Genomic DNA, 26,052 nt, shown 5'->3' with positions numbered 1-26,052 from the left:
CGTTGATAGTGATTATGAACTTGGAACAGCCCATTTGGGAGGGAATTTGGGAGTATTGACTAAAACCAGATATTTATGAAAAAAAATTTTTTTTTAATTTATGTGACTGCACCAGGTCTTAGTTGCAGCACATGGGATCTAGTTCCCTGACCAGGGATTGAACCCCCTCCCCCTGCATTGGGAGCATGGAGTCTTAGCCACTGCACCACCAGGGAAATCCCCAGATATTCATTTTTTGATGCAGCAATCCCAGTTCTATGAATTTACCCTGAAGATATACTTCAGATAATAATTTAAAAAATATATGTACAAGGTTATTCTTTTTGGCATTGTTTATAATTGCAAAATATTAGAAACCGCCTATATGGGCAAACATAGGAGGGTAGTTCAATTATGATACATTGAAAAAATGGGGTACTATGTACCTGAGACAGAGAGAAAGAAGATATTATCAAATGAAAAATGCAAAGTGCAAAAGAGTAGTTACAGGATGTTACCCTTCATGTAGGATAAATGAGATAATATACATGTATGTGTTACAGCAGAAAAGTTTTCCTTCTATTCTGTAGGTTCTTTGCTGGTTTATTAATTAAACTGACATAAGACAGATAAATAGGAGAAAAACTAATTTTGTATGTGCAGGATACCCATAAAAATATGAGACCCAAAGGTAGCTAGGCAATTGAGGCTTACATGCCAAACTGAGCTAAGGAATGGGATAAGGGCTTCAGAGAGGTTTCAAAGGGGAGGAGGGCAATTCACAGGATGATAAGAGCAGATGTTTCTTAGTCAAATGTTTGCTTGGCTATGCCAGGTCTTTTAGATAAAACATTATCGCTGGTATAGTTCTCTTTCTGGGCCAGACCACCTATCTTAATTCTTCTAAGCGGTTAAAGGAGAGGTAGAAATTTTTCTTCAGTGTGCTGGTCTTGATTCTTTACAGCTTAAAATAAGTCACACACCAAAGTACCACATTTTGTAGACATTTCTCTAAAGAAGACACAGATGGCCAACAGGTACGTGAAAAGATGCTCAGTAGCGCTAATTATTAGAGCAATGCAAATCGAAGTGGCATATTTGGAGGTGGCATTTCTGCTCCTCTTCACACGTGCTCATTTGTGTGAAAAGAAAGAGAAAGGATAAACTAGAAATTAAATAGGTTGGTTACCTCAACAAGGTGGAGGGAAGGGCAAAATGGAATTCAAACACAAACAAAGGAATCTAACCATATTTCAAATGAATCATGCAGCCTCATGGGGGAGGGGCATCGGGGCGAGTGAGCACTAACCCAAGCAAATTTTTAAAAAATCTTTTTGGCCACTGGCATGTGGGATCTTAGTTCCCCGACCAGGGATCAAACCTCACCACCTGCATTGGCATCTCAGAGTTTAAACCACTAGACCACCAGGGAAGTCCAAGCCAAGCAAGTTTTGGACACAGTATTTTGACTACCATCAGATTAAAAACAAAAGGAACTGCATTGTACTGAAGCTATGGTAGTCTTGTTAAACACAATATTTTGACTAGAAACCAACAGGAATCTAAAGACAAAAGAAGCTGTAAAAAAGTATTGACCTCTAGTTGATAGATTTGTTTTTCATAGTTTATGGGTAAGCAATCCTGGAGTTAATGTGCATTATGATTACACAAATAAGTACATTTATTGTGGACAGTGGGAGATAGGTTTCTTTCTGTTGGAGAAGAATATGAAAAGTGAGGAAACTAAAATGAATCTTGTGTGTTGTGTTGAAATGGAAGTTATTAGTAGTGTACTTATGTTTTTAAAGTACATATACCTAAAAAATAAAAGGTACTTACCCCCATGGTCCAGTGGTTAAGACTCCTTGCTTCCACTGCAGAGGGTGCAGGTTCTATTCCTGGTCAGGGAACTAAGATCCAACATGCCACACAGCATGACCAAAAAAATAAAAATAAAAAATACATATACCTATAGCAAAATACGTAACTAGATATAATAGATATGTGTGTATACATGAATTAGTCCATATACATGTATTTTTTGGCTCTGTACACTGAGACGGCATAGAAAAAATTACACTCTAGTAGCAATGAATACTTTCTCATCTGGGGCTAAAAAGGAATAATGTTGAGTCTGGTGCATCTTGAAATGCCAGAAAGCAAGGAAATGCTTTAAAAAAAAAAATGATGGGGCCATGTCAAAGGGACACAAAAGTCAACCTGAAGGAGCTTCCATTGGCCAAATCTGGGACAATTTGGGCGTCAAAGGAAATAATGATACTGATTGATAATCTATGGAATAAAATAAGAATGAGTCTGTACAGATCTAAACACATAAATGGGGAAGAAGAGAAAGCTCTTTCTTACAGTAGACTAATAACTAACAAAGGAATGTTGGTGTTAGGAAATCATTGATGGATGCTGAAGTCAATAGTTCAAAAATTTTATATCTAAAATCAGGATGATAAAGGAAAGGTGGCAAAATGTGAACAACTGATGAAGCTGGCAGAAGGGTACAGGTAATTTCCTTATGGGCTTCCCTGGTAGCTCAGACAGTAAAGGACCCGCCTGCAATGCGGGAGACCTGTGTTCAGTCCTTGGGTTGGGAAGATCCCCTGGAGGAGGGCATGGCAATCCACTCCAGCATTCTTGCCTGGAGAATCCCCATGGACAGAGGAGCCTGGCGGGCTACAGTCCATGGGGTCAAAAAAGGTCGGACACGACTGAGTGACTAAGCACATTTCCTTATACCATTCTTGCTTTTCTGTAAGTTTAAAATGGCATAAAATCGTTTTTCTCCTCTTCCCACTAAAAAGACAAAAAAGATAGAGAAAATAGGGCATATCCTAGTACCAGATATGTTGCTGCTAAACATGCTAATTTTTTTCTTTCCCAAATAAAAACTACTGCTTGGGTGGCAGGGTTTGCAGCGGTGGCCGGTAAGCACAAGAGACGTTTATAATGCATTTTAACACTTATTTAAATGTTCCTGATGTTTTGCTATCCTAGTTTTGTTTTTTAAGTGAAGCTTTCCCGTTTGATTCACTGCCATTCTTTCCTCACAGGTATTTTAAATTTATTGGTGGCTGGGCCCTTTACCTAACAGTATCATGTTAAAAAAAAAAAAATTCAGCGTCAAATCTTAAAAACAAAACAAAACAAAACAAAACACGCCAAGGGCTTCACAAGAGACGGGATTCCCTTTTTGGGGTCACCCGGAGGAGGGCCGGAACAAGACACGCGCAAAGCTTCCGCTTTCATTTCCACTGTAAAGCCGACCATCTTCCTTAAAGGAGTATCGCGGAAGCGCGATTTTCCGTCGGCAAACACTTCCCTAGCGACGAGTCCCATGACACAGGAATGTCACAGTGTCGCATCACAATGAGTAGTCTAATGATAGCTCAAAAACCAGATCTAATGACCTGGATTCTGGTAAAATACTAAACTGTAATTCACTTAACCGGCCAGTTGTTTGTTTGTTTGTTTTTTCTCTTGTCTCGGTTTCCAAAACGCTGAACTTCCGGAGTGGACTCCTCCCCCTCTATTCCTGCCCGGTGGTTTGGTCCGACCCAATTCTACTGACAGGAGAGACAAACCGCGTCGGCGCAGAAAGCTGTTGGGGGGGTGGGGGGGGAGGAACATGGCGCAAGCTCTGTCAGAAGAGGAGTTTCAGCGGATGCAGGTACCGCTTGGCGGGGAAAAGCAGGCTAGGCGACGGGGGTGCGGGGAAGAGAGAGATTGTGCCACCAGCTTTGAGCAGGGGTTGGTTGGGATGGACCTTGAGTCTAAGGGGTCTGGAGAAGGGAAACTGAGGCTCCGAGTGGTGAGACTACTGGATTCCGAGAAACTGTTGGGCTCTCAGCAGTTGGATTCTGTTAGCCTTGTGGGTGGAAGAGAGATCTAGCGTGGGTGATACCTTACTGAGACTTGGAGGGGACGAGACCTTTGGGCTCGTGTGGGAGACACCCTAGGTGGGCGATTATATTGCTGAGCTTTGAGGGAAGGAGATCCTGAGAAGGCGAAACCATTTTGCCTGGAGAGGAAGGAAGCGGGCGTTTGGTTGTTTGCGTCATGGTGGGGGGAGCCCTGGAGAGGGCAATACCATTACTGGTGGGAGGTAGACATTTTTGTGGGAGATACCACTATGCCAGGGCACTGGGGAAAGACCCCACATGTTGTCATTGTTCCTGGGAGGTGGAGCTTCTGTGCAAGGGGTGGTACCATTGGATGATTAGGGGTGATCCCATTAGGGCTGGGGTGATGAAGGCCCTGAATGGGTAATACCATTAATCCTTGTTGGAGAGAGAACCAGAGGAGGTGAAAGAGTGATACCCTTGGACCACGTGGAGAGGAGATCACCGGGCTCTGGGAAGGTACCCTGAGTATTCTGACCACTTGATTCTTTTGGTGGGGCTCAGAGATGGGATGAAAGGCCAAAGGGGGCCCTTGTTGACATAGTTCCTTACTGGGGAAGACCATTGGATTGTGTGTGTGGGTAGACTCAAGGGGGGAAACCCTGTGTAGGGTCTGTGGGAGGACAGGAGGAACTCCAAGTGAAGACAGATAATCCATTCGTCTTTGAATGAAGGAAACCAGTTGTCACTGTGTGAAGGACCCTGAGGGTGGAAGGGCGAGATAATTGGACCATAAAAGGGGAAGGCCCTTGTAACTTGTGCATAAGGGTTATCCCATGTGAGTAAGGGTAATCCACCTAACCCATCCAAGGCCTTGTGGGGGGAAAAACCCTGAAGGGTATAGGTTCATCTCATTGGATCATGACTGGGAAGATCTTGTGGGGTGTAGGAGACCCTTGAGTGAGGAAGGTTGATTCCATTAGTCATGAGTGAAGGGAAAACCATTGGACTCTGATGGATAGAGATTCTTAAGTGGGTGCCAGGGGTGTTCTCATTGGATCAGGAGGAGAGGGTCCAGGAGTGGACAGGGGCAGGAAAGGTTGTATAGGGACCAAGCCCTCTCCCCTTTAGCAGACCATCCAGGGATGGAGTCTAGTGCCATGGGAGAGAGGGAAAGGTCCTGGTGCTGTAAGGGATGGTCGTTCTGGGAAGAACTGGCCTCAGTGCCCTGCAGGGCTGGTAGGTAGGGATATGCTGTTTGGAATGGCCCATACTTCACTTGTCCTCGATTCTTGAAAGGGATCTGGACATTTTGAGAGCCTTGCTTGTGGGAACCCCAGGGAGCCCGTTTTTACTCAGTGAAATTGGTCATAATACCAAATCCTCTTCCCTTGGGAAAGAGGGAAGAAGGCAGTGCCCTGCCCCCTACTCAGGCCAAGAGGATAGACAGCACCTCTGATAGAAGACTGAAAAGTGTTTAGTGTGTGATGAGGCCAGCCAGGGTGAGGAGGCCAACTTCATCCTGAGGGCACGGAGAGCCATGGAACACACAGGCACAAGAGATGGACTGGGTCAGCACTGTGGCATCGCCTGGGGTCATAGTTGGACTGAAAGGGGAGAGGTGGAGGCAGCAGGGAGATGGGCGAGGCTGGCTGTGGTCATAAGTAGAACTGGAGAAGGTGGGACAGGGGCTGAGTGGCTGGACTCATTTGGGATGCAGCAGGCACAGGTCTTAAGAGTGACTAAAAAGGCAGAAGAAGGGCAACAGGGTCTCTGGGGCTCAGAGGGTTGGTTCCCTCCTCATGAAGGTAGGGGGCACATTCCTGCCAAGTCATTTCCTTCCATGCTTCCCTCTCAGGCTCAGCTACTAGAACTCCGGACAAACAACTACCAGCTTTCAGATGAACTACGCAAGAATGGTGTTGGTAAGCAAAGAGGGTCTCATTAGATGGGGGTGGCTCTGGGGGACAGAGGCCAAGGGGGAAAATACCTCAGAGGCCTGGCAGAAAGACCTTTCAGCTCCTTACCACTGACTGAAGCTGAGACTCCCTGCTTTCCCCACACCAGAACTCACCAGTCTTCGACAGAAGGTTGCCTACCTGGATAAGGAGTTCAACAAAGCTCAGAAGGTACCTCCCTCAGCCTACTCACTCACCCAAGTTTCCCTGTAGCCATCTGACTCATTCATTTGTCCAGTGAGCACCTGCAGTGAACCAGCATGTAACCTAATGTTACATGTTATCATTAGTCATTCAGAAATTTCTCATGGAATTATCCTTTGTTCGGTAATTTTATCTAATTTTGTTTAATTTATTGATTAATTTTTGTTTACTCAATTCATTTTTAATTTCAACTACTTATTCAAAATAATCAAATCTATCAGTAAGTCACCTTGACTCTGCCTTCTGTCCTCCACTCATACTCCTGCCTTGTGCTCCTATTCCCCACCCCGTCCTGGTCCTGTTGGTAAAGTAAGACTAAACCTACCTCTCAGATCCTTTGAAGGTGAGATAGCATATAACCTGTCATGGCCCCTTAAGGCATTCAAGGCCCTCCTTTGTCTCTTTCTTCATTGCTCTGTCCCCAAGCATTGCACAATGTTATACATAGTATGTGCTCCATAAACATTTGCTAGATGAAGGAATACAGAATGCAGAAAGTCTGGCAGTCAGAAAGCTGGGCTTCTCTGTCTTTGATAGGGTGCTGATTTCCCAAATTGGCAGTGTCCTCAGCTGCCCAGCAGAGGAACAGCAGTTTCCATGGTTCTTTGGAGGGATCCACATAGATATGTTTGGACAGATGTAGCAATGAAGCCATAATTTCTGAGCCCAGAGATCCAGCCTGTGAAGGGTTAAATACTATGACCCGTGAAAAGCTCAAGAGCTTAGAGGAAAGGGTGTAAGCAGGGTGCTCCTTACTCACTCACTCCATTTCTTTAGGCTATAAATTGTTGCGTGAGTTCTGTGGTTATAGACACCCCCATCCCTCAACCCCTGTTATCATTGTGCCCCCTTGACATTTGCCACAATCTCTCCATATCCTAGTGAAGGAGTCCATCTCTGTTCACCTTATCTCTCTTCCCATCCCCCTCACCTTTAGGCACTGAGCAAGAGCAAGAAAGCTCAGGTAAGGGGACCCCTGGCGGGTAAATGTGTCTGGTAGACTGCCTTAGAGGGGATGTTTCAGTATGCTGGGATCTCCTTGCACTGGCCTTTCTTTCTCTGTGTGTGCACTTGCATCTGTGACTGCCTCCCAGCCATGTGTTTTTGTGTCTGTCTTTTGTGTTCCTGTTTTGTCTCTCTCTGTGTGTCTTTCTCCCTTTTTCTTTATCCTCCTCTCTGAGCCTCTCTCTGTCTCTGTCTTCCTGTTCTTCTTGGACTCTTGTTTCTCTCCCCAACCTTCTCTTTGTCTTTCTCCCACCTGTTATCTCTGCCATTGTCTCATTTCTTCTTTCCCTTTCTTTGTCTCTCTTGACTCCTTTTTCCTTACTCCCCTGTTCCTCTCTCTTTTCCTGGTTCATTTCTTTCCCTGACCCCCTCTCTCTGTTCCATCCTCCCTCTGTTGACCTCTTTGTTCCTATCTCTCTATCGTCCTACTTTTTCTTTTTCTCTCTCTCCCCCTCCCCATCCCTCTGTCCTTCGTCTCTAACCTCCTTTCCCCATCTCTCTGTTTTCTTTCTCTCCAATTTCTATATACCCTTCTTTTCCTCTCATTCTCTCCCTTGTCTTTTTCTCCCTCCCTATCTCCTCTTTTACTCCTCCTTTATCTCTCTTTCCCCTTGTATCTCCTGATTTCACCCATCCCATTCTCTGTACCCTGTGTTCTCCGCACAATGTCATTTTCTCCATTTCTGTTTCTTTGCCCTATTGCTCCATCTTTTCTACCCTTGTTGGAGACCCGGCTTACATCTGCCACTGCAGGAAGTCGAGGGGCTGCTGAGTGAAAATGAGATGCTTCAGGCAAAGCTGCATAGCCAGGAGGAGGACTTCCGCTTGCAGAACAGCACGCTTATGGCCGAATTCAGCAAGGTGCAGGTGCCCTGGATAATTGAGGGGGGGTGTGAGGGGTAGGGACCACATGGGCTATGGCTGGAGGGCTGCTGAGGGTGGTTGGACAGAGTCTGGCCCTGATTCACTGTCCATGGTGCTGAAACACGGCCTGAAACTGTGTTGGGGGGCAGTGGTTTGACAGATGGGACCACTCACTGCTGGGATTAGAAGGCCGCAAGCCTTAATGTCAGCTGGTTCTTGACCAGGTCACTCCTTTTCTTTGAGCTTCAAGTCTCCTGGTGTATATTTTGGAGCTGGTGCTATACAGCCCCAGGTTATTGGGGGGTCTTAGGTAAAATTCTTATGCTTAGTATGGGATGGAAAGATGTTTAAGCTGCTTCCCTTTTCTCTTCTAAGTTTTTAGTGTCTTTTAAGGGGAGAAGTCTCATGGCAACAAAATAGGTATTTCCAAGGCTCTACCTGAGAATGTAGGGCTCGAGCAAAAAAGAAAACAAAGCAAAGTATGTTTGTATGCAGGTACGATACCAGAGGCAATTTAGTAAGTAATAGTAAAGATCTAGAAGGCCTCGATTAAACTCTCAGCTCTGCCTTTTACTAACTGTAACATTGAACAGTTCACTTAAGCTCCATGTTTCTTGGTTCCCAAATGTTAAAATGGAAAAGCTGATGATGACAGTACCTGCCTGGCAGGGCTTTTGTGCGAACTGAATCAGCTAATGTCTGCAAACCACTTAGAACAGTCTTGCACATAGCATCAGCTTATGTTGGTGTTAGCTGCTGGTAATACTCTTTTATTAGTTCACTTTCCCTCTAAAATATTTCTTGACTATTCAAAAGGTTTATCCTGTGGCCTTGCCCTGCCTCAGCCCTTACCACCTATTACCTGCTCTACTCCCACAGCCTCCTTGCTGTTTCCTCACTTCCAGCTTCTTGTACCAGGCCTGGTCTAAAGAGTGTTCTGACCTGCAGGTCTTACCACATTGCTCCTTTCCACAATACCTCCCAGTGGGTCCTTGTCCCCCAAAATTCAGAACCCCTGGTGCTCACATAACAGCTGATGTCATTGCCTCACTTTTCACTGCTTCCTTCAGCCTCAATGGTATCATGGTTCTTGCTGGGTGAGGTGGGGCAGTTATTCCTCCAGAAATCCAGCTCGTGTTTCTCAGCACCTGTCCTGAGCTAGGCACTGGGCCAAGTATAGAACCTCCTTCACACTCCCCCTTCTCCTTCTAGAAGCTAAAAGTGCTCACAGGGAGGCCTGAGTTCAAGGTCTGTCTCTGCCACTTATTTGCCAAGATATTTCAGCTCAGTTGTTCCTTCAACAAATAGTTACTGAGCCCCCACTGTGTGCTCTGTGTTCTCGAAATAGTTGTAAGCAGTACAGAATAGTCTTCCTTCTTGGGTAGCTTGTATTTCTGGGAGTGGAATGGGAGAAAAGATGATAATATAGTAGACAAATAATAGCACTGATAGTTGACAGTTATATTGAATTTACTGTGTGCCGGATCCTATTTGGGCTTCCCTCGTAGCTCAGGCAGTAAAGAATCTGCCTGCAATGCAGGAGACCTGGGTTCGATTCCTGGGTCAGGAAGATCCTCTGGGGAAGGAAATGGCAAACCACTCCAGTATTCTTGCCTGGAGAATCCCATGGACAGAGGATCCTGGCAGGCTGCAGCCCATGGGGTCACAAAGAGTCAGACACGACTGAACGAGTAGGTCCTGTTTGTTGTGCTTTACATTATTCACTCATTTAATTCTCTTGGCAAAATGATGAGATATCATTACTGTCAGGAAAACAGTCCCAGAGAGATGAAAAAACTTGTGCCAAGATCAAATGGCAGAGTAGAAATTCACATGCAAGCAGTCTGGCTTTGGAATCTGTGCTTGTGACCCTATGTTATGAAATAAAATTTAATTGTGAATCACAATTTATGATTCAAAATTTTTCAGAGATGTAAGAAATTAAAATCATATTAGGTGAATTTAATTGCAGTTTGTGCTAAGTAAGAAAGAAGTGAACAAAACGCCTTGCTAGCAAGTATTATAGTTTCTGTGTTGGGGAATATTACTTGAAAGGTCACATTTGAGCAGAGCACTGGTGGTTGCAAAAAAGCCAGTCATCTGAAGAACTGGATGAAAGGAATGGTGTTTTGGATAGAAAATAGGCCAGGCAATAAAATAAAAATTCTCTGGAGGCCTCAGTATTCTCATCTGAAAATGGGGACAAAGGATCTTGTCAGGTCTACTGTCCAGTAGTTGAACAGGGGGCTGGCTTAGTTTGATTTGCATTGTATTCTTCATGAGCTCTCCCAGGGCTATTGATAAGGAGCTGTGGGCAATACTGACCCTGGAAATGCTCTGAAAACTGTCTGTGGTGCCTTGGCTCCCAGATGCAGACTGCTCCACAGAAGAGGGCTGGCAATGGGGCCATCCATGATGTTGACATCTGGGACCAGCAACTTGTAGAGGAGCCTGAGGTCTTGAATTGTGACTGTGAGGTTGGGCGTGGGCAGGTGGAAAATTGTTCTCAGTATTCTCAAATCTTCTGTTACTCTTTCACTTCACAGCTGTGTGAATTTGAGGTTGTTTAACCTCTGTGCCTCAGTATCCTTATCTGTGTAGCCTCTACATCACAAGGGTGTTATGGGGACTAAATGAATTGTAAAGTACATAGACCAAGTGCTATGTATATTTCAGGAAATGCTGTTCTGATTCTTTGCTTTTCTGCCACCTCACCTGTCCCCTCCTCAGCTCTGCAGCCAGATGGAACAGCTGGAGCGGGAGAACCAGCAACTGAAGGCTGGGGCTGCCAGGGCAGGGGCTTCCCAAGCTGGGAGCCTTGTGGATGGGGAACTACTGAGACTGCAGGCGGAGAACACAGCCTTGCAGAAGAATGTGGCAGGTGTGTGGACACCCTGCTGGTAATGTGGGAACCTTGGGACTTGAGTCAGGTGTTGTCTTCCCTCAGAGAAGGGACAGGCTTCAGAAACAGGCTTGCCCCTGCCGTAAAGCAGTGTTATAACTTTGGACAAGCCATTTCACCTCTCTGAGCTAAAGCTTTGTCATCTACCAAGTTCATGCACCTGGAAAATTGTAATAGAGATAAGATGTGATCATCTTTCTGAGTTTAGTTCAGCACCTGATACCTGGCAAGTGATACAGATTAGCAGCTTGAACATCAGAAAGATGTTTGCTAAATGGAGAAAGGGAAGGCAGAAGCGTTAGGAAGATTCTGAGCCGAAGTTGTCAGTGGGGTCTGGGATGAAAGCTGAAAGAAAGCTTCATCGAGTGTGGGAGTGTCCTGATATGTGGACTTTTGGAGAGCAGGTGGGGCTTGTGGGGTGGTGGGTGATAGTTTGATGATCAGGAGGGAGACTTGGTAGAATGTGGCTGGGGATTAGAGGTTGTAGAAGGATTCAGCTGTAAATGGAGGAGGGTGGGTATCACCATCACCTTGGAAGACTGGGTGGGGCTTAAGGATGGAATTGGGTCTTGGGAAACTAACTTGGGCTGATTTGATGGTAGATAGGCTTTCTGTGGTTGGTGGGGCTTAAAAGATTTGTGAGAAGTGGGGGCTGAACCTTGATTTTGTAGGCTTGTGACCATTGGAGCAGAGTTTCTGCTACTGAAAGCCAGTTCTCCCTCTATTTGAGGTGAGTCGAGGGTCTTCAAAGACTACCTCATCCATTATATGTCTGTTCTGCCCACTAGCCCTGCAGGAGCGCTATGGGAAAGAGGCTGGGAGGTCCCCAGCTGCCAGTGAGGGTGAAGGGGACCCCCCAGGGGGCCCAGCTTCCCCTGTCGTGGCCCCCATGCCATTGGCAGAAGTGGAGCTGAAATGGGAGATGGAGAAGGAGGAAAAGAGATTGCTCTGGGAGCAACTGCAAGGCTTGAAGGTGAATCTGGGTCTGTTGGGGCTGGGGTGCCAGAAGGCAGGTGGATGCCCTAGCTCTGCCTGGTGATGTCTGTGACATTACCATCTTGTGGGCTGATGGATTAGGAGGGCAGGGAAAGGCACAGGCCCTACCTCCTGCCTTGCTGATAACAATTCCCTCTTTCATCCATTCTGGCAGACCTTGAAGCAGGCTGAAACATCCAGGCTGCAGGAAGAACTTGCTAAGGTGGGGCTGCTAAGCTTTCCCTGGACTTTGCCCTAACCCACTCCCTGCCTGCCATGCTTCCGTTAGTAGGATAGAGGGGCAGAGTATCTCCTCAAAGCCCAATTTCATCATCTGTGAAATGCAGAGATACACATTTATGTCACAGATAGGCTTTCAATATGATATGCGCTAATGTCCCCCTGTGTCTTGTGCTTGGCAGGTCCCATCCCATTCTTCTGTGTCCTCCCAGTTCTGCTTCTTCATTCATCTGTCCATCCATCCATCCAAGCATTTATAGACTGCTGGCTCTTAGGGACTTGAGACCCAGTGGTGAGGCAGCTAATTATGATCCTGCTTTCCAGGACTCCCAGCCTAGCTATTCTATGATGTGGCCATTAGTCAATAGATTGGGGGCATATGTTGGGCTTTGGAGCCAGAGGAGCTGGGTAGAGGTCATATTTTTGCTGCCAACCAAATTACTTAACCCTTCTGAGACTGTTTCCCCATTTGTAAAGCCAGTAGTGTTCACTTCTCAGGACAGTTTTGAGGATTCCGTGAGGTAACATAAGTAAATTCCAGTTTCCGGAAAGGCCTTAGTGGAAAGTGTCTGTAAACATGAAGTTAATTTTTGTCTTTATTAATGTTATTCTCATTGTTATCACTTGTCTGTAACCCCTTCCCCAACCCCAGCTCTCTGAGAAACTGAAAAAGAAACAAGAAAGGTAAGTTTCTTTTTTTCAGAGCTGGGGAGGAAGGGGTTTGGGGGGGATTAGGGAGGAGCTTGACTAGTGGAACTGATCCATATACATCTATCTTTCTGTGCCTAGTTTTTGCCGTCTGCAGACAGAAAAGGAGACACTATTCAATGACAGCCGGTAACTACCAGGGTTGGGGATATTGGTGGATAATATGGCAGTGCCCAGCATGATTAACCGAAGATCCTGGGGCCAAACTGGGAGACTGGGCCTTGGGCTGTGGTCAGCACGTCTCCGCCTCCACCAATCACCCCCAGGAACAAGATTGAGGAGTTACAACAGCGGAAGGAGGCTGATCTCAAAGCCCAGTTGGCTCGAACTCAAAAGCTGCAGCAGGAGCTCGAGGCTGCCAATCAGGTGAGGGGCTGGTTTCTGAGATCACTGGGACAGGGACAGGGACAGGGACAGGGCTGCAAGTCTGGGGAGCTCTGAGGTCCATGGAGGCTAGCTGGGGAGTCTGATAATTCCTGTGTTAGAAATATAAGGACTGAATGGGTCCTGGACCCCCTAGGAGCTAGGAAAATGGAAACTGGGGAATCTTGAGAGCCCTAGGGGTTGGGCTAGGACTCTGCATGAATCAAAAATCTCAGAGGGGCTGAGGACTAGAGGGCTGTGTGCCACAAGTGTGGATGAATCTGAATTGCTGGGGTATTAGAGATAGGAATCTGAAGAAATCTGTGGTCACTGGACTGGGACCAGGAATTGGAGTGAGTCTGAACTCTCCGGAGGCTGGGTAACTTTTAGAACTATGGACACAGCTGGGCCTGGAGGCTGAGTGCATTTGAGACCCTCAGAGCTTGGGAGCTGGTTTGGGTCTTGAGACACCTGGGTATTTGGATCATGTGAGCTGGGTGGTTCTGAGACTCCTGGGGGCTATGGATAAAAAACTGGTGAGTCTGAGACATCCAGAGATTGGAGCAAAAGTCTGGGGAGGTTTGAGGCTCCTAAGGGTGGGGGGCTGGGTGACTTTAAAGTCGCTAGGCTTTCCTTTAGAGTGAATGTTGTCTGAGGTCCCTTGGACTGGGAGATATAGTGGCTGTGAGTCCAAGGCCCCTCGGAGCTGGGGACAGAAGTCTAGATAAAGCTGGGTCTTCAGTTAGCTGGGTCTAAAGATCCCCAGAGACTGGGGGCAGGAGTGGCAGGTGAGGTGTTGGTCTGAGACCTCACCAGGAGCTGGAAACTATGCAGTTGTATCAGTTTGAAACTTGAAGGATCTGGGGCTGTGAGTTTGGGTGGGTCAGAGACTCTTGGGGACTAGGGACATAGGAGTTGCATGTGTCTAAAACCCCTGAGGGTTGGGGTCAGGAGTCTGGGTGAAACTGTAGTCCCTGGGAGTTGAGCGTGTCTCAGAATCCTGAGGCCCCTGTGCTGGACTCTGGGTCAACGTGAGACCTCGCATGGTTGGGGGCTGAGTGAATTTGAGATCCCTAGGACTGTAGGTGTTTTCTGAAGTGCTTAGTACTGGGATGTATACAGGGGTGTGTGAGGCCCTTCGGGATAATGACCTAGAGTGTGGGTGAGCCTGAGATCACTGATAGCTGGGTAGCCCCAGACCCTCAAGTGCTGGCAACATGCTTCCCCCTTCCATAGAGGAGGTCTGTATGGTTATACGTACCCCAGGGGAGGCTGAGGTCTAGAATGGGCTCCCTTGACCTGGTCTCTACAGAGCTTGGCAGAGCTGAGAGATCAGCGGCAAGGGGAGCGCCTGGAGCATGCGGCAGCTCTGCGAGCCCTACAGGATCAGGTATATTGTACTGAGCGGGCTTGGGGAGGTGGGGGTGAGGGCAGGTTGAGCGGGTACTGTGCAGGCAGGCAAGGACCCAGGGGTCCTGCTCCCCCTGGTCGTGGTTCTTGTGGGTGTGTGTATGTGTGTCCTTTCTTTCTTGGCTGCGGGTAGGTCCTGTCTTCCGGTTCTGGACCCACTCTCACTTGTTGTGGGGTGGGGCCAGGTGTCCCTCCAGAGTGCAGATGCGCAGGAGCAAGTGGAAGGACTTTTGACTGAGAATAATGCTCTGAGAACTAGCCTGGCTGCCCTGGAGCAGGTACAGGATACGTGGGAGCCCATGCTGATCCCTCCCTAGTTCCCCCGTCTCCCTCTGCTTGTGATCCACATTGGGGTAGGGTCGCCTTGACTTCATGCTGTTCTCCTGCCTCTGCTTCTATTTCATTCTCAGCTTCTTTCTCTTGGCTTCCACCCCTCTTCTCTCTGGTCCCCCATCTCTGCTTTTCTTATATTCTAGTTTCTCATCGGTAAAAAGCCAAGAAGTGTACTAATCTTAAGTGTACATTCAGTGAATTTTCCCTGTCTGTATATTTATCTATCTCCATGCAACCACCACCCAGAGGAAGATATAGAGCATTTTCAGCATCCCAGAGGCCCCTATTACCTTTTTTCAGTCAGTACTTCCCAGAAGTAAGCACTTCTCTGACCTTTAGCAACATAGATTAGTTTTGTTTGTTCTTCAACTTCATGTAAATGGAATCAGACACCCAATCTTATGTCTGGCCTCTTTCTTGAAGCATTCTATCTGTGAGGTTTATCCATATGTAGCACTAATCTGTTTTGCCATCTCTGTGTACTGTTTCATTGTATGAATATACCACATTTGTCCACTCCCCTCTTGATCACTTTGACTGATTTTCTCTTTGAAATTCTCTCTCTCCTCCTGGCTCTCTTTTCACCTCTCTCCCTGTCTCCCTGGGAACATCTAGTGACTGGCCCCTCGGGTCTCTTTCACTCCACTCCCATTACCACCATTCTTTCCAGATCCAAACAGCAAAGACCCAAGAACTGAATATGCTCCGGGAACAAACTGCTGGACTGACAGCTGAGTTGCAGCAGCGGCAGAGTCAGTATGAGGACCTCATGGGACAGAAAGATGACCTGAACTGCCAGCTCCAGGTGACAACTCTGGCTTGCACCTGTCTCCCCCTAGTTCCCTAGTTCTGGCTCAGTGGAACTTCCCATGAGGTGCGGTGGGAAGACCATGGAGTCAGGCAGACCTGGGTTCTAGTATGATTCCTGAGCTTATTAACACCAGTGTGTCCCTGCCAAGTCATTTCACTTGAGATTGAGCCTCTTCAGTTAGTTAGGATAGCCAATCTGATTTCATAATAGAAACCAGAATAATGGTGGGAGAATTAATGCTGAGGAGCAGCTAGGGGTCTCTGCATGTTTCTAATCTAGAAATGGAGAGACCATCATTCACTTGACCAGATGTATCTTGGGTGACCAGCACCTCCTGGGGGCTCTTTATCAAACTCACTCCCTTTGTTTCCACATTAGGAGTCATTGCGGGCCAATAGTCGGCTGCTGGAACAACTCCAGGAACTTGGGCAGGAGAAGGAGCAATTGAGCCAAGAACTACAGGAGGCTCGGAAGGTGGGCAACACTGAGGGGGTCACCCAGACTGCAGGGACACAGGTGATGTGGGCCAACCCAAGGGAATGCGAGGGGGCAGAAAGTAGCCAGTTCTATGAGGAGGGGTAGGTGGCTTAGCCTGGTCAGTGTGGCTGGGGAAGAGGTGCACTTTGGCTTGTTCCTTTGCCCTTATTTGGTTTTGGAGAGGAGGTTGACTGGCATCCTCCTGCCTGGCCACCAGAGTGCTGAGAAGCGGAAGGCCATGTTGGATGAGCTGGCCATGGAGACACTGCAGGAGAAGTCCCAGCACAAGGAAGAGCTGGGAGCAGTGCGACTACGGCATGAGAAGGAGGTGCTGGGGGTGCGGGCCCGCTACGAGCGTGAGCTCCGTGAGCTGCACGAAGACAAGAAGCGGCAGGAGGAGGAGCTGCGTGGGCAGATCCGTGAGGAGAAGGTGAGTGGGTAGATGATGGTGCTCTTCCGCCTCTAAAACCTGGGGAGTGAAGTACTGCTGATGGGCCAGGGGTGGCATGGGTGAGGTTCCCACCTCTCCACCTGGCCCATGGTGGCCGGCTCTCTCACAGGCCCGAACACGGGAACTGGAGACTCTTCAGCAGACAGTAGAAGAACTTCAAGCTCAGGTACACTCTATGGATGGAGCCAAGGGCTGGTTTGAACGGCGCTTGAAGGAGGCTGAGGTGAGTTGGTGCCTGAGGATGCTCTGAAGCTGGTTGGGAGGGTACCCATGGCAAACCAAGGGACCAGGAGTGGTCAGGCCCTGGAAGTTTCTGAGATGCTCTGGACTTGAGCATTCTCACCGTACTCCCTGGCTCAATGGCACCCCTCTGGAGGGGAATGGGGCATGGTCATCAATCAGTAGGGCAGGATGTCAGCTGTGCAAATTTGAAAAGGCACCTCTTCCTTCTTAAACTGTGCTTCTGTCAGGAATTTATTGTAATACAATCATTCTACTTTTGTTCCAACCAGAACTTTTACTACCATTTTCTGGAAAACTGATGATAGTACATAATAGGCTGTGTCACATGGCAGTGAAGAACATACAAGCTGGAGCCAGTTGTTTGCCTGGGTTTGAATCCTGGCTAGGCTGCTTTCTATTATAGCTGTGTGGCCTTGGACAAGTTATTTACTTCTCTGTGGCCGGTTTTCAACATCCATAAAAAAATGATAATAATACTTGCTGTCTAGGTACTATGGGAGGGTTCTATAAAATGAGGTAATATATATAAAGTCCCAGGTGGCGCTAACGGTAAAAAACCTGCCTGCCAATGCAGGAGACGAAAAAGATGTGGGTTTGATCCCTGAGTCAGGAAGAGCCCCTGGAGGAGGAAATGGCAACCCACTCCAGTATTCTTGCCTGGAGAATCCCATGGACAGAGTAGCCTGGTGGGCTAGAGTCCATGGGGTTACAAAGAGTTGGACACGACTGAAGCGACTTAGCATGCACAGCATTCCTGGCATTCAGTAGTGCCATGTTATGTTTTATTAAATAAGATGTAAATGCAGATGTTGGTCCTCGATGTGACACTTCTGCATCCAGTGTTCCCTGTGGGAGTGTCTTCTCTGCACACCCAGGGGCCCCCTGCAATCCCTTACCCTCCTCACTGGGCGTGATGTTCTCTGGGGGGCTGTGGTCAGACCTGGGACTTGTCTTGTAGGAATCTCTGCAGCAGCAGCAACAGGAACAAGAGGAAGCCCTCAGGCAGTGTCAGGAGCAGCACGCCAGCGAGCTGAAGGTGCCTATTGTATGACGGCATTTCTTTCTGGTGGGAGGACTGAGGTTTCCCAGGCCTTGGCCTGAGCTGCCTTCTGCTTTGCAGAGCAAGGAGGAGGAACTACAGGGTGTGCAGGAGCAGCTCCGACAGGCCCAGGAGGAGCGGGACTGTCATTTGAAGACCATCAACAGCCTGAAGCAGGTCCCTGGTCCCTCCTGAGCCCTTGAAATACCCTGGGGATCAGCATGCAGTGGTGGGGCAGGGAGGGAGCACACTACAGGCAGCCATGCTGGCACCCACAGCCACGCTGTCTCTCTCCCACAGGAAGTGAAGGACACCGTGGATGGGCAGCGAATCCTGGAAAAGAAGGGCAGTGCTGCGGTATGACAACACATGCTTGGGAGGCTTTCACGCGTGGCCCACTCCTGCCCTGTGGTGCCCCCACCTGTGGGCCCACCAGGCCTCAGCCCCCCTCTTTCTGCCTTTCCCCACAGCTCAAGGACCTCAAACGGCAGCTGCACCTAGAGCGGAAACGGGCAGATAAGCTGCAGGAGCGGCTGCAAGACATTCTCACGAACAGCAAGAGCCGCTCAGGTGAAGGGCCCAGAGCACAGGGGAGGCTGAGGTGTGGGGAGGCATAGCCTGGGCCTGAAGGCTGGGGCCGCTTCCTGTACTTCATTCTGTAGAGCACTCCTGTGTGTTCTGTCCCTCTTGAACTTTGTCTTTTACCCTTTCTCTGCATCTCTCCCTCCTCTGTTTCTCTCTCTCTGCTTTCTCTCTCTGGGCTCTCCCTCCATTTTGCTGTGTCTCTTCTGTTTCTATCTCTCTGCCTCCTCATTTCATCTCTATCTGCCTTTCTCTCCCAGCTTTCCCTCTCTAGTTCTCTCTTTTTCTCATCCTGGTCTTTTCTTCTCTCTGTTCCTTTGTCTCTCTCCCTCCTCGGTCTCTCTCATCTGTCTTTGTCTCTGTGTCCTCACTACCCCTCATACACTCCCACACCTCACCTAGTATCTCTCAGTCTCTTGTGTTCATTCTCTCATTCTGTAAATATGGACTGAGCCCTCACACTCACATCTGGGGTCCCTGATAGGAACCCCCCGCCCCAAGTCTCAGTCCTCCAGAAGTTTCCTGTTGAGCTGGGGAGACAGACTTACAATCAGGTAGCAGAACTACCATGTGATCATTATGCAGTTAAAGTCTACATTATTTCTGCCACTTAAGGCAGAAGATAAAACAGAAAAATTTGAGTTGCCTCAGACTTTTTTTTTTTACTTTAACAAAGAAATGGCCTAAAACTATGTTTAAATAAATAAGTTGCAGTGATGGCTCTGGTGTAGTTCCTGTATCACAAGTGAGAGAAAACTTGCTGCCTGTCCCTCCCCAGCCACTCTGCTCTTGCTGGAGATCCTTGGCTTGTTGTGTCAGACCCCCTCCCTGACACTCAGAAGCAGCTGCAGGAACAGAGGCACATGCTTAGTGGCTGTGTTTCAAGTGATCTGTCAAAAACAGGTGTGCTGCTGCTACTGCTAAGTCGCGTCAGTCGTGTCCGACTCTGTGCAACCCCATAGACGGCAGCCCACCAGGCTCCCCTGTCCCTGGGATTCTCCAGGCAAGGACACTGGAGTGGGTTGCCATTTCCTTCTCCAATGCATGAAAATGAAAGATGAAAGTGGAGTCGCTCAGTCGTGTCCGACTCTTAGTGACCCCATGGACCGCAGCCTACCAGGCTCCTCGTCCATGGGATTTTCCAGGCAAGAGTACTGGAGTGGGTTGCCACTGCCTTCTCCAAAATGGGTGTATTTCTCACCAAATCACTGTCTCACTGAGGCACTCAGTCTCCTGAAGTTACCTCTCTTTATAAGGCAGGACTTTTATTTCTTTCTGTTGCAAGTTGGTGTACAAATCAATAAACAGATTCAAACTGTGTGCCATACGTTCTATTTGTCCATTAGGAAAGTCAGATTTGGGTGTATGCCTATGAGTCTATCGCCATCTTTTCTCTCTGTGTCACTACTATGACTTGTGTCCTAAACCAGCATCTCTGTTAGCCTCTGTCATCTGCTCTGGCTTGCTGTCTATCTGGGGTCTTTTCTCTGCACGTGCAGGTGTCCCTGTGCCCTCTCCAGCTATGGTGTATCTTGAGTCTGAGTGCATACACCAGTTTATGCCCATTTGTGCCTGCATCGCCTCTTTCTCCCCATCTTCACCTTTGTTTCACTTCTGGTGTGTGTTTGCCTAGAGAAACAGCTCTTTTTTCTGTTTCTGCCTTTCCCTATCCTACTGTCTGCATCATGCCTGAGTGTCTCTTTGCCTCTCTCCATCTCTGTCAAATCTATTTCTGCCTCTTCCTGCCCTGGGACCCTGGGGGATTGGGGCTCAGATTTCTCTTCCCTCTCTGCCCAGGGCTCGAGGAGTTGGTTCTCTCAGAGATGAACTCACCAAGCCGGACCCAGACTGGGGACAGCAGTAGCGTCTCCTCCTTCAGCTACCGTGAGATCTTGCGGGAGAAGGAGAGCTCAACTGTTCCAGCAAGGGTAAGGGGCAGGGAAGAACCTATAGCCCCAGCTTCTGCCCACATTCTGGGCCCAGCACACATATATTCTTGTCAAGTTTTCCTCAAGCTCACAAACTTGGATACAGATTGCTAAATGGAGGATGAACAAATTATTTTCTCTGACCCTCTGTTTCATCATCTCTGGGCTAATTCTACCTTTCCTGGTGCCACAAAATACGTGGCTCATAGTAGGTGCATTATCCATGTAGGAGATCCTTTTTTTTCCCCAATTCATAGTTATCATTTATTATTGTCTATGTCAGCTTCCTTGCCAGACCCTTATATTTGGAAATAACTTTCTTTAATCATTCTATAAGTAGTTTGTGTACATTGTAGAGGGGCTTCCTTGGTGTGGTGGCTCAGTGGTAAAGAATCTGCCTGCAATGTAGGAGACACAGGAGACCCAGGTTTGATCCCTGGGTTGGGACGATCCCCTGGAGGAGGGCACGGCAACCCACTCCAATATTCTTACCTGGAGAATCCCTTGGATAGAGGAGCCTGGTGGGCTACAGTCCATAGGATCACAAAGAGTTGGATATGACTGAAGCAACTGAGCATGCACGCACATACATTGTAGGAAAATTAAAAAAGAGACAGCAAAAGTTTTTTTTTTAATCCAAGGAAATCACATCTTTACCTCCAGAGATCACCACTATAAATTCTTAGTTCATACCCTTCTAGACCCCTCTCTTTTTTTAAACCTGAATAAGATTGCAAGGAACCAACTGATCTCTACCATCCTAATTGGTAAATGTTCAAGTGATGTGGGTTTGATCCCTGGGTCAGAAAGATCCCCTGGAGGAGGAAATGTCTACCCACTCTAGTATTCTTGCCTGGAGAATTCCATGGACAGAGGAGCCTGGCGGGGTATATTCCATGGGGTTGCAAAGAGTCGGACACAACTGAGCACTCACACATCTTCTGTAGTACTTTGACCTTAATCAGATTTCTTTAGTTGGTCCCCAAATGTCCTTTATTGCTGGTCTTATGAAAACCAGCATTCAATTTCGAGCACACTTGTTGCATCTGGTTGCTTTATGTCCCTTAAATCTCTTGAATCGAGTGTGATCCCTCATTTTCATGACATCAACTTGTAGAAGAGACCAGCCCAGTTAACCTGCAGAAAGTGTCCCACCTTTGGGATTTTCCTGTGGGCTTCCTGGTGGTGTCATTTAGTTTGTTATTCTCTCCCCTGATTCTCCTGCCAACTGGGAGAACTCAGGGGCCCCAGGCTCTCCCTTCATGATCTCAATAAGTCTATACTGTGTGTGGTGTGATGGTTCCTGCCTCCCTCTTTAGGCAAAGGGGGATCCAGAGTCTCTGAGGGTGCCAAGACTTGTCTATAGTTTGCAGCCCCAGTTGCAAAGGCCACCCCCAGCTTGGTTCTGCTCAGTCCCGGATCCTATCTGGGGTGACAGTGCTGAGCCTGGGGTGACAGTGCTGAGCCTGGGCTGGCCTCTCCCCTACTCTTCCCTGCAGTCCTTATCCAGCAGTCCTCAGGCCCAGCCCCCACGGCCAGCAGAGCTGTCAGATGAGGAAGTGGCTGAGCTCTTTCAGCGCCTGGCAGAGATGCAGCAGGAGAAATGGATGCTGGAGGAGAAGGTGCCATCTGCTTGCTTGTCCCTGCTTGGCCTTCCTTGGCAAGGAGGCTGGGGTGGCAGGAGTTGGGGGTGGAGATGGGGCAGTATCTGGCCAGGCCCTTCCTCCTGGGTGAACATGCTGCAGTTTAGGGTCTGAGGTGGACTGGGCCACCCTGCAGGTGAAGCACCTGGAGGTGAGCAGTGCGTCCATGGCAGAGGACCTCTGCCGGAAGAGTGCCATCATTGAGACCTATGTCATGGACAGCCGGATTGGTTAGTGCTCCCTCCCCAGCCCTCACCCCTCATCCAGCCCCTCACCTGCCCCTGCCTTCCCTGCCATCCAGAGCTGTGGCCTCTCTCTTCTGATGGAACTCACCAAAGTTATTGCAAAGACCACAGGTGGTGGAGTGGGGAGCCAGGCAGGCCAGGACCTTACTGCCTTCCTCTCTACCCTATCTCTCTTCTTGGTTCCTCCCTCTTGTCTGAGGCTCTGCCACCTTCCTATCTTGAGCGTCTTTCCTTCCCATTCTTCTTTCTCCTCCCTGTGTTTCCTCTGCTTTCTCTCCCTTCTCTTCTTTCTGCCTCATCCCCGCCCCCCTTCATTATGGCTCACTGTTCCTACTGCCTGTCTAAATGGTTCCACCTCTGGAAATTTTCATTCTCTGGATGCATAGCCCTTTTAGGGTCCTTCCCTCCTCCCTGCTCTTCCTCCCCTCTCCTCCTCTTCCTCTTTCTTCCCCCACCCCCATCTTTGCTTCTTTTGTCCCTTTCTTTCAGACCTTCTCCTCTCCCTGTTTTATTAAATCTTCATCAGAACAATACCACTTGACACGTGCTGAGAGCTGACTGTGTTGCACACAATCATAGGCATTTTTCCATGAGTTAGTTCTTATCCTGATTTCTCAGGGCTGTACAGCTAGTAAGTGAAGCCAGGGTCTCACATGGCAAAGCCTCTGCCCCTCCATTAGGCTTCTCCTCCCATTCTTCTCCCCTACTCCCTGTTTCCCTCTTTCCTGTTCTGTTTCTGTCCATCTTGGCCAAGGGGGTGGTTCTCAGCTTGGGTCCTTGCAGATGTATCTGTGGCAGCAGGCCACACAGACCGCAGCGGGCTGGGCAGCGTCCTGAGAGACCTAGTGAAGCCAGGTGACGAGAACCTTCGGGAGATGAACAAGAAGCTACAGAACATGCTGGAAGAGCAGTTGACCAAGAATATGCATTTGCACAAGGCAAGTGTGGCCTACCAACCCACCCCTTTGTCTAGCCACACAGCCCCTGGGTCATCTGCCAGTTCCCCCTTCATCTACCCCATTCACCAGGTGCTCCTTCCCCCTAATCTTCCCATCATCCAGTCAACATACTCACTCTCAGTTTTAGTCTTTCACTCTTCTTTCTGTCCTTGTCTCCATGCACTCATCCAGTCATACACATTCGGCCACTCTCCCATCAGCCCACCAGCTCTTTGCCCATCTGCCTTGCGACCTGTCTGATCATCTGCACATATCTTTGCATCCATTTCCTGACATCTCTCTCACCTAATCATCAGTCACCCCTTGTCTTGCCTTTCGCCCACCCGCCCAGCAATCTGCCCGCCCACCTGTTATCCTCCATCTGTCCTCTGAACAGTTCATCTGTCCACCTATTTGCCTACCATGGATCTCCCATGAATTCACCCATGTGTCCACTCACCCACCCTGCCATCCAAGTATTTCCCCATCTCAGGGTAAGTCAGAAAGGATACAGGTCCAGGCCCTACTTCGGAGAAGCAAGCTCACTATTTAGTAGACAAGAAGGTGGTGGGGATGGGGTACAGCAGATGATCCACTCCCATGTCCATATCCCTGGCTCTAGGCACCCCTCACCCCCTCACACACAGCACACACACCTTCCCTGAGCCCAGCCCACTGCTGGGAGCTCTGGGATTTCTTCAAATACTTTCCTGTCTCAAGCTAGACATACCTGGAGATCGAGGGGATGAGATGAATGACACCCAGGCTTGGTGAGGGTGCCATCTCCTGCCACCTTCTCTGACCCCTGATGGCTCCTTTGTTTCTTAGGACATGGAAGTTCTGTCCCAGGAAATTGTGCGGCTCAGCAAGGAGTGTGTGGGGTCCCCCGACCCCGACCTAGAACCAGGAGAAGCCAGCTAAAGACCTGCAGGCTGCACCCACTCCCTTCCTTCTGTGGCTCCCAGGACACCATTCCCTTGGGCTGTGTTGGGAAAATGGGGGCTGGGGCCAATATCAAATAGGTTGGGAGACTGGACATTAAAGGGGTTGGAGGCCTGATGGCTGGTGTCAGTGACCCTGTCTTAGGGCTGAGGCCCCTGGGGAATGGGGAATCCTGAGGGGAGGGGCAGGGTTTTCTCTTCCTCCTTGGTCCTGGCTCCCAGGGGCCTTTGCCTTCATCTCTGCATGAGCTCTCCCTCCAAGAGACCAACTCTTTTTAATTTAATTTTATTTTTTAATTTATGTCTGGAAGCCTGGCTACTCTGCATTTGGGATTGGGGATGTTGGGTGGGGCATGGTCCATGTTCAGCGTTCTAGCAATGTGTGTGTGTGTAACGGCTGTGCAGCCAAAATACCATCTGGCCAGATGGGCCCACCCACTCACTGTCTGCTCTGATTCTTTCCAACTATGAGGGATGTGCTTAGGGTAGGGAGGTTACTGGAAGGGGGAGGGTGGTCACTGGGTGCACCTTTACTCTCTTCCCCCACCCTCAGCCAGCCTGTCTCCAGTTACTGTTGACCAGTCTCTCAAACTGAGTGGAGCAGAAATACCCACAGACATGTATGTGGTTGGATCTGTTTGGGGTGTGGTATAGATGAGTGGACAGATGGGAGGATGGATAAGTGGTTGGATGGACTGACGGATAAAGTAGAATGTTGCATGGGTTGGTGATGGGAAATAAATGGACGGATGGATAGGTGACTGGGTGAATAAATGGACAAATGGGTTGCTGGACAAGTGGATAGGTAGAGGAGGAACAGGTGGGGATATAAATGGACAGATGGATGGCTTGGGGGATGTGAGGATGGATGAGTGGCCAGGTTGATGGATGAGCTAATGGGAAGACTAAAGAGTAGGTATAATAAATGATAGATAGAGCTATGGATGGACTTCCCTGATAGCTCAGTTGGTAAAGAATCTGCCTGCAATACATGAGACCCTGGTTTGATTCCTGAGTCGGGAAGATCTGCTGGAGAAGGGATAGGCTACCCATTCCAGTATTCTTGGGCTTCCCTTGTGGCTCAGCTGGTAAAGAGTCTGCCTGCAATGCAAGAGATCTGGATTTGATCCCTGGGTTGGGAAGATCCCCTGGAGAAGATAAAGGTACCGACTCCAGTATTCTAGCCTGGACAATTCCATGGATTGTATGGGGTCACAAAGAGTTGTACACTACTGAGTGACTTTCACTTTCACTTTTAGAGCTATGGATAGATAGACAGATGGGTGGTGGTGGGGTATCCATATGGATAGGTTGGTAAATAGGTGTATGGGGTTAATATACAAATGGATGAGTGAATAGGTAGGTGAGTTAATGACTAGATGGATAGTTGACTAGATGGTGAGTTAATGACAGATAGGCCCATCTAAATGGATAGATGGGTAGGTAGAAGGAAGGGTAGAGAAATTGGTTGTGTGTGTGGAAGAATGGATAGGTGGGCAGTGGGTATGGGGAGGGATGGAGACATGGACAGATCAGGATTGTGATGAACAAATGGAGGATTACATGGGTGGGGAAGTCCATTGAAAGGCTAAAATTGGTCCTGCATTACTGCTCCCCCATTCCCACATACCTTTAATTACTAAAGGTGAGGCGTCCTCTGTGTGCCATGCCCCTCTCACATCACTCAATGTAATCCTCCCAATGACACTCATGTTGGGGTAACTCCATGGACAGCAAAGAAAACGATGAAAGTCACTTGCTCAAGGACACAAATCAGTGGCACAGCTGGGGTTTGAACCCACCCATGTCTCAGGCACTCTTGCTGCCTAGGAGCAGAGCCCTCTAGGGAAGGAGGCATGATTTGAGGCTCCTGGATGTGGACAAATGGGGGAGACTGCACCTCAGAGTGGAGACTGCCTGAGGGAGAGCGTGCTACCTGGCCTAGTCCCCGTCTGTACT

General features: G+C 48.5%; 1 protein-coding gene across 3 annotated transcripts; it reads left to right on the top strand.

The window, feature by feature from the left end:
• Positions 1-3,614: 3,614 nt before the first annotated feature.
• GRIPAP1 (GRIP1 associated protein 1) lies at positions 3,615-24,419 on the top strand. 3 transcript variants are annotated; one of them, XM_068961988.1, is made up of 26 exons: positions 3,615-3,661; positions 5,692-5,758; positions 5,901-5,962; positions 6,933-6,959; positions 7,754-7,861; positions 10,595-10,745; positions 11,555-11,739; positions 11,917-11,964; positions 12,634-12,665; positions 12,771-12,818; positions 12,956-13,055; positions 14,365-14,442; positions 14,648-14,740; positions 15,466-15,600; positions 15,985-16,080; positions 16,301-16,513; positions 16,644-16,757; positions 17,736-17,813; positions 17,898-17,993; positions 18,117-18,173; positions 18,287-18,386; positions 20,196-20,326; positions 21,826-21,948; positions 22,106-22,199; positions 22,998-23,152; positions 23,981-24,419. In XM_068961988.1, exons 1-26 carry the CDS (start codon positions 3,620-3,622, stop codon positions 24,071-24,073), a joined length of 2,526 nt encoding a protein of 841 aa, XP_068818089.1. In that variant the 5' UTR covers positions 3,615-3,619; the 3' UTR covers positions 24,074-24,419. The 3 variants fall into 3 exon arrangements, with proteins under 3 accessions (XP_068818089.1, XP_068818090.1, XP_068818091.1); XM_068961989.1 differs by lacking the exon at positions 14,648-14,740; XM_068961990.1 differs by lacking the exon at positions 23,981-24,419 and having other exon boundaries at positions 22,601-23,116.
• Positions 24,420-26,052: the final 1,633 nt, after the last annotated feature.

This window comes from Capricornis sumatraensis, chromosome X (assembly GCF_032405125.1).
Source record: "Capricornis sumatraensis isolate serow.1 chromosome X, serow.2, whole genome shotgun sequence".
NCBI lineage: Eukaryota > Metazoa > Chordata > Mammalia > Artiodactyla > Bovidae > Capricornis > Capricornis sumatraensis.
Note: the sequence above shows the minus strand (reverse complement) of the source record. Positions and strands in the feature narration are given on the sequence as shown.